This window comes from Mus caroli, chromosome X, assembly GCF_900094665.2.
Source record: "Mus caroli chromosome X, CAROLI_EIJ_v1.1, whole genome shotgun sequence".
In the NCBI taxonomy this organism is placed as follows: Eukaryota; Metazoa; Chordata; class Mammalia; order Rodentia; family Muridae; genus Mus; species Mus caroli.
The window spans coordinates 112963188-112969762 of NC_034589.1; the positions used below are offsets into that span (position 1 = coordinate 112963188).

At 38.5% G+C, this 6575-nt stretch overlaps 2 protein-coding genes across 5 annotated transcripts in view; one reads left to right on the plus strand and one right to left on the minus strand.

The window, feature by feature from the left end:
• The window catches only part of LOC110286667 (protocadherin-11 X-linked), a 549700-nt gene that overhangs the window by 21652 nt on the left and 521473 nt on the right, over window positions 1-6575 (plus strand). The gene's annotated exons all lie outside the window — the stretch shown is intronic.
• Window positions 642-1323, minus strand: LOC110286366 (histone H2A-Bbd type 2/3-like). Its single transcript, XM_021152747.1, has 2 exons — window positions 1288-1323; window positions 642-1018 (listed from the first exon to the last, which is right to left on the minus strand). Exons 1-2 carry the CDS (start codon window positions 1321-1323, stop codon window positions 689-691), a joined length of 366 nt encoding a protein of 121 aa, XP_021008406.1. The 3' UTR covers window positions 642-688.

A 6575-nucleotide genomic window follows, 5' to 3' on the forward strand; every position in this document is an offset into this window, starting at 1 on the left:
CCTGATATAACTGTCTCCTGTGAGGCTTTGCCAGTGCCTGGCAAATACAGAAGTGGATGCTCACAGTTAGCTATATGATGGAACACAGGGCCCCCAATATAGGAGCTAGAGAAAGTATCAAAGGAGCTGAAGGGGTCTGCAACCCTATAGGTGGAACAAGAATACGAACTAATCAGTACCTCCAGAGCTTGTGTGTCTAGCTGCATAGATAGCAGACGATGTCCTAATCGGCTATCATTGGGAAGAGAGGCCTCTTGGTCTAGCAAACTTTATATGCCCCAGTACAGGGGAACGCCAGGGCCAAGAAGTGGGAGTGGGTGGGTAGGGGAGCGGGGGCTGGGGGGAGGTTATAGGGGACATTTGGGATAGCATTTGAAATGTAAATGAAGAAAATATCTAATAAAAAATGTGGGGAAAAAAAAGAAATGCTCATTATATATCCTAACCATGGTGAGAAGGAATTAGATAAATAGGTACATCAGCCTTATACAGAATCAAATACGGAAACATTTTTTTTTCAAAATAAAGCTTTATTTAATAAGAACACAATTGGGAGAGGGTTAGAATGGAGCTGATCAGCCATTCAGGGCTGTCTGTGGGAAAGGCTGGGCAGGACTAACTGATTTATAACAGACTAGCAGATGAGCAGGTCAGCCAAGCAGAGCCAAGAAGCAGCAGAAGCTGGTAGCTAACGATGAGCTGGATCCACCTGGGAGATGGTGATGAATTGGAACACATCACTTAGCTCCATATTGCTGTAGACCACCAAGTCCAGCAGTTCAGGAGTGATGCGCCTCTGGGTACCTCTGTGTTGGGCCTCATTGCCCGCAAGCTCCAGCAACCTGCGGGTGAGGAACTCCAGGATTGCTGCCAGGAAGATGGGCACCGTATCACTGAGCCTCTGGGCACGGCTAACCTCCCTCAGACGCTGTTCCACCAGGCTCACGGCAAAGATTAGCTCAGCTCTGGAGGTGCGGGAGCGACGGTGGCGGCGACCTGAAGACTGTTCCCTGTGCTCCTTGGCATGGTGGCCTCAGAGTGCGATGTCACAGGATGACTTGGCTCCACTTGGCTGCTTTCTGCTGACCTGATTGCTCTCTGCTGACCTGCTGCTGGGCTGTGGGCCTCAAGTCCAAGACCAATGCCCAACGTCTCCCTTTGTACCGGACTATGTATCCTAGCAACCCTTCATTGGTTGCAGCCCACTCACACGGGCTCCCACTGATGACGTATCTGGTCCAGGCCAGAGCTCTGGGGCGGGGGGGGGGGTTGTCATCACTTTATCACCTTGGGATACACAAGGAGACTTCCAGTGTCAGCCATGGTGTGCTGTCTCATAATTCTCTATGATGTCTACTGTCAGCCATGTTTTAACTTACTCAAATAACTACTTCAGCACTATGTTGTCAGTATAGAAACTTGTCCTTAAGGACATGTATTTCTTATACATGCTCAAGAAAAGTTTGGCTTGAGAAATAGGAAGAATGTTCTAATCTGATCCCTTTTAGTGTTCAAGGTGAGCAAAGGGGATGCCCTTTTACTTTTTGTTTCAGTTTGTTTGTTTTCTTTTCCACATTTTATTGAAAATAGACTCTTGTCTTATACAATATGTTCTGATTACAGTTACCTCTCTTTCTATTCCTCCCAGTTTCTACCACCTCCCTTCCAATCCTGATCCACTTCTTTTCTGTCTCTCAGAAAACAGTGGTTTCTGAAGACAACATTAAAACATAACAAAACAATATAAAATAAGATAAAACAAAACCCATCATATTGAATTTGAATAAGGCAAACCAACAGAAGAAAAAGAACCAAGCATAGGTACAAGAATTAGAGACCCACTAGATCACACACTCAGGAATCCTATAGAGATACTTAACTGAAAGGTATAATATATATACATAGAACCTTCTGAACACCATGTTGTTGACCTTGGGCTTTCTGCTTTAGTCTCTAAGAATTCATATGAGCTTTACTCGGTTAATTTTTTTGGATCTTTGTTCTCCTGGAAGTCTCCATCCCTTCTGCCTTTTCTTCTCTCTCTTCTTCCTCTTCTGTGGGGTTCTATGATATCTAAGGGTGTGAACTTAATGGAGACATCCTATTCAGACCTGTATGTTCTAAGGTCTCCATTTCTTTGAGTAATATCTGCTTGTGAGTCTGAATTTGCTCCCATCTGCTGTAGGAAGAAGCTTCTTTCATAATGGCTGAATGAAGCACTGATCTATGTGTATAAGAGAACAACAGCCAAAAAATTATAGATAGACAGTGGTGGTACATGATGTTAATCCCAGCACTTGGGAGGCAGAGGCAGGATTTCTGAGTTTGAGGCCAGCCTGGTCTAGAGTGAGTTCTAGGACAGACAGGGCTTTACAGAGAAACTCTGTCTTGAAAAACAATAAATAAATAAATAAATAAATAAATAAATAAATAAATAAATAAATAAAATATAGTTAGGAGATATTTTTTAAAGATCATTGTTTTTAAAGAATCAATAATAGTATTTAGTTTTACCTTCGGTCTCTTACTATCTCATCTCTAGATTTTGGTCATCCAATCAGTAGCAGGTTCTATGGTGGTTTGAATCAAGACTCATAGGGAATACCACTATTAGGATGTGTGGCACTTTTGGAATAGTTATGGCCTTGTTGAAGGAAATGTGTCATTGGGGCTGAGCTTTTAGGTTTCAAATGTTTAAGCTAAGACATGTGGCTCTCTCTTCCTCCTGCCTGCTTATCTAGATATATAACTATCAACTACCTTTCCAGCACCATGCCTCCCTGCCTGCCGCCAAGCTTCCGACCATGATAATGAACTAAGCCCCTGAACTGTAAGCCACCCTCAATTAAATGCTTTACATTATAAGATATGCAGTGTGCATAATGCCTCTTCACAGGAATAAAACACTAAAACAGAAGTAGGTACCAGGAACTAGAGTATTGCTGTAATAGGTCTGAGTATGCTTCTGCTTGAAGGAATTGGGAACATTTGGGGGACTTTGGGTAGGAAAGCAGTTGAATGCTTTAAGCATGGCTTGATTGGCCATACTAGTAGGATTATGAAAGACAGTGTTGATGAGTTATTTGAACTGTGAGGGCCTAGCTCAAGCGCTTTCACAAGAGAAGAAAATTGGTATGTGGGCCAGAGATGTTTATTCTAATATCTTGGCAAAGAATGTGGCTTCTTTCTGTCCTTTTCAAAAAATTGTTTGAGGTAAATTGAAGAATTATGAATTGACAGCTTTAATAAAGGAGATTTTCAGACAGCCTAGCATTGTTATTAGTGGCTACAGTTATGCAGGTATATAATGAAAATGAGCAAGCTGGTCAAAGACCATTACAAAATGTAAAGTTTGAGAAAAAAAGGGGACACCAGGAAGTATAAACAGATTAAAGTAATGAGTTATGCTAAGTTTATGAAGACTCTAAGCAGCTAAGCTTCTAACTGTGAAGAAGATTTTTTTTTTAAGTAAAACGTTATTTTAAAATGTTAAGGCCTGGTGTGGTTGTACACACCTTTAATGGTAACACTCAGAAGGCACAGACAGGTAGATCTTTGTGTTCATGGCCAGCCTGATCTACAGTGTGACTTGCAAGATATCTAAAGTTAGACAGCAAATGAAATCATAGAAATCAGAAGTAGTGGGAAAATATAATTGAAGGAAGGGGTCATGTTTCTTCCCCAGCAAGCAGAAAACTTGGGAGCTTCAGACATGTGGTTCTAGGTTTCAAGGTCAGGATGAAAGAAAGAGGTTATAGAATCTCCTTCCAAGACCAAGAAAAGCCACTGAGGCTAGGCATATGCAAAAGACATCCCTTTATGGAGGCCAAGAGAAACCATTGTTTGAAGTGGTGAGGGTGAAGCCTGAGTTGTCTTGGAGACATCAAGATGTTGGAGAAAGCAGATTTGTAGAATACCTACCAAGGAAAGCTGCTATCAGGGAGTGGCACCAGTGCAAGAGAAATAAGTCTGCTTCAGTCAGTGAAGCTAAAAGGGATTGAAGATATGAAGAGTACTTTGACATCAGACATGGAGATGCATAGTCTGGAGTTTGCTCAGATGGTTTTAGTTCTCTGGTCTAGTATTTTCCCACAATGCTTCCTTTCCTCCCTTTTGGAATGGTAATGTATATCCTAATCTATTATAAGTTGGAGGTACGTGATCTGCATTTTCATTTTGATTTTTAGCATGGAATTTGTCCAAACCTTCAAAGAAAAGCAAATACCAACATTCCTCAAATTATTCTATAAAATAGAAACAGAAGGAACACTACCTAATTCATTCTATGAAGCCACAGTTTTTCTGATATCTAAACCACACAAAGAACCAAAACTAAAAGAGAATTACAGAACAGTTTCACTTATGAATATCGATGCAAAAGTACTCAATAAAATTGTACCAAACCGAATCCAAAAACATAGCAAAACCAACATTCACCATGATCAAGTAAGTTTCATCATAGGGAAGCAGGGATAGTTTAATATAAAAAAATCCATTTCTGTAATCTACTATATAAACAAACTCAAAGAAAAAAAATGATTATCTCATTATAAGCTGAAAAGTCATTTGACAAAATACAATACCCCTTCATGTTAAAATATTGGCAATATCAGCCAGCACCTGATTAAGAAAGATGAAGATACTCACAGCCATCCATTGGATTGAGCCTGGAGACCCCAAGAACTAGAGAATGACTGAAGGAGCTAAAGGGGATTGCAACCCCCAAGAAAGAACAATAATATCAATTATCAGGACCCTCAGAGTTCCCAGGGAATAAACCACTAACCAACGAGTATACATGGGTGGCTCCACAGCTCCCACTACATATGAAGCAGGTGGAGGTGCTTGGTCCTGTGGAGACTTGTTTCCCCAGCGAAGGGGTTGCTAGATGGGTGAGGTGGGAGTAGGTTGGTGGGGGGAGTTCCCTCTTAGAGGCAAAAGAGAGGGGGGATTTGATCGGGGATATTTGAAGGGGAGACTGAGAAGGGGGACAACATTTGAAATGTAAATAAATAAAATAATCAATAAAAAAAATATATTATTGGTACCTGAACACTTTTTTCTTTAAATCTTCATTTTAAGAAGAATGGCAAGTCCACTATTACTTGTATATAAATCATCATGTCACTGTCCTCTGGCTACTTTTATAAAATTGTAGATAAAATAAACAGTCAAAATGTATTTTAATTTTAACCAGAAAAATATAAAATTGAATTTAAAAGTTCTCCTGGCTCATTGAAAATTTGTACATGATCCATTATTGTAAGGCATCTAGTACTTTCAATTTTTTTATCATTTAAATCTTACACCTGAGTAAAAAATTATAATCTATAAAATTATCTTTTATTTGACTGAGGTTATTGTTTGCTCAGAGGCTTATTGCTGAATAAGTTCATCCTTTCTAGTTCCTTCTGAACTCTGGCTGGCTGGTTAAACTCAGCTGTCCTGGCTCAAACTCCTCTGGAAGCTGCCTGATCCAATCTGGCTTCTCACTGAATTGCTCTGTTTGGCTTCAAACTAACTCAGGCCACTGGTTCCAGTCTTCTGGCGCCTCCTCATTCTCTGGATCATTCTATCTTTACCTGCAGCTTTTCTCTGTAAATTTTCCAGCTAAAACTCCCACACCTCCTTTCAAATCACCTCTCTTTCCTGTGCTGTTTTCATGAGAATTGGTTATATCCTATCTCTGACTCATTCTGTTAAATCTTTCTCTGTCACTTTGTCTACCCCTCAAGTAGACATGACTTTCAAACATCACTGCTTCTTTCTACAAATTAATTTTACCTTAAATGTGTGTATTAAGTGTGTGTCAGCATACCATCCAGAACAACTAAAGATGTGTAGCATGTTTTCATACTAACTGGATCACACAGACTAAGAAAATCTTTAAAAATGATTAGAGCAGCCATATTACTGAAATAAAATTCCTCCACAATAGTCAGAATTAGAGTTCACAAATTTTGAACCTAATATGTTCAGTTTCACTTGTGTTTTATCAATTATAAGTAATATGAAATATAACTTTGTTTATAGTTGAATCTACTTTCATTATACATTCACCCTGTGAAAGACGAATAAATTATTTTTGTTTTATTTTTACTAATATTGAATAAAATAATGAGTATTATGAATGTATTCTGATGATATAGAAGACATTTTCAAGATATTTCATCACCACTGAAATATTAACTTTTAAGCTTTATATGTAACAAAGCAGGTATATCCATATATTGAAATTTGTCTTCATGCTTTCTTTGATATCCAAATCTAACCATTTCTATTATAAATATTTTCATATAACTTAAACTATCTTTGAATGAAATGTGGTGAAGATAATTAATTGATATCTTTAAAACTACAATATGTCTTCTGATAACATTTTATAAATATGCAATATCTTGATGGCCATCTACTAAGTAATTTAATTATTAATTATTTCATCTTTATCTACAAAAGACTTTTATTTTTACTTCATATGCATTAATTATAAATGCTTGTGAGTCATATTATGGCATTTCAAGATATGATTACAAAGATTACTGATCAGATTTAGGGCAATAGGATTTGTATCTCCT

Coding starts and splice junctions, on each gene's coding strand:
- LOC110286366 (XM_021152747.1), bottom strand. CDS start 1,323: ATGGCTGACACTGGAAGTCTCCTTGTGTATCCCAAG. Junction 1,019..1,287: donor GTCTCCTTGTGTATCCCAAG/GTGATAAAGTGA, acceptor CACCATGCCAAG/GAGCACAGGGAACAGTCTTC.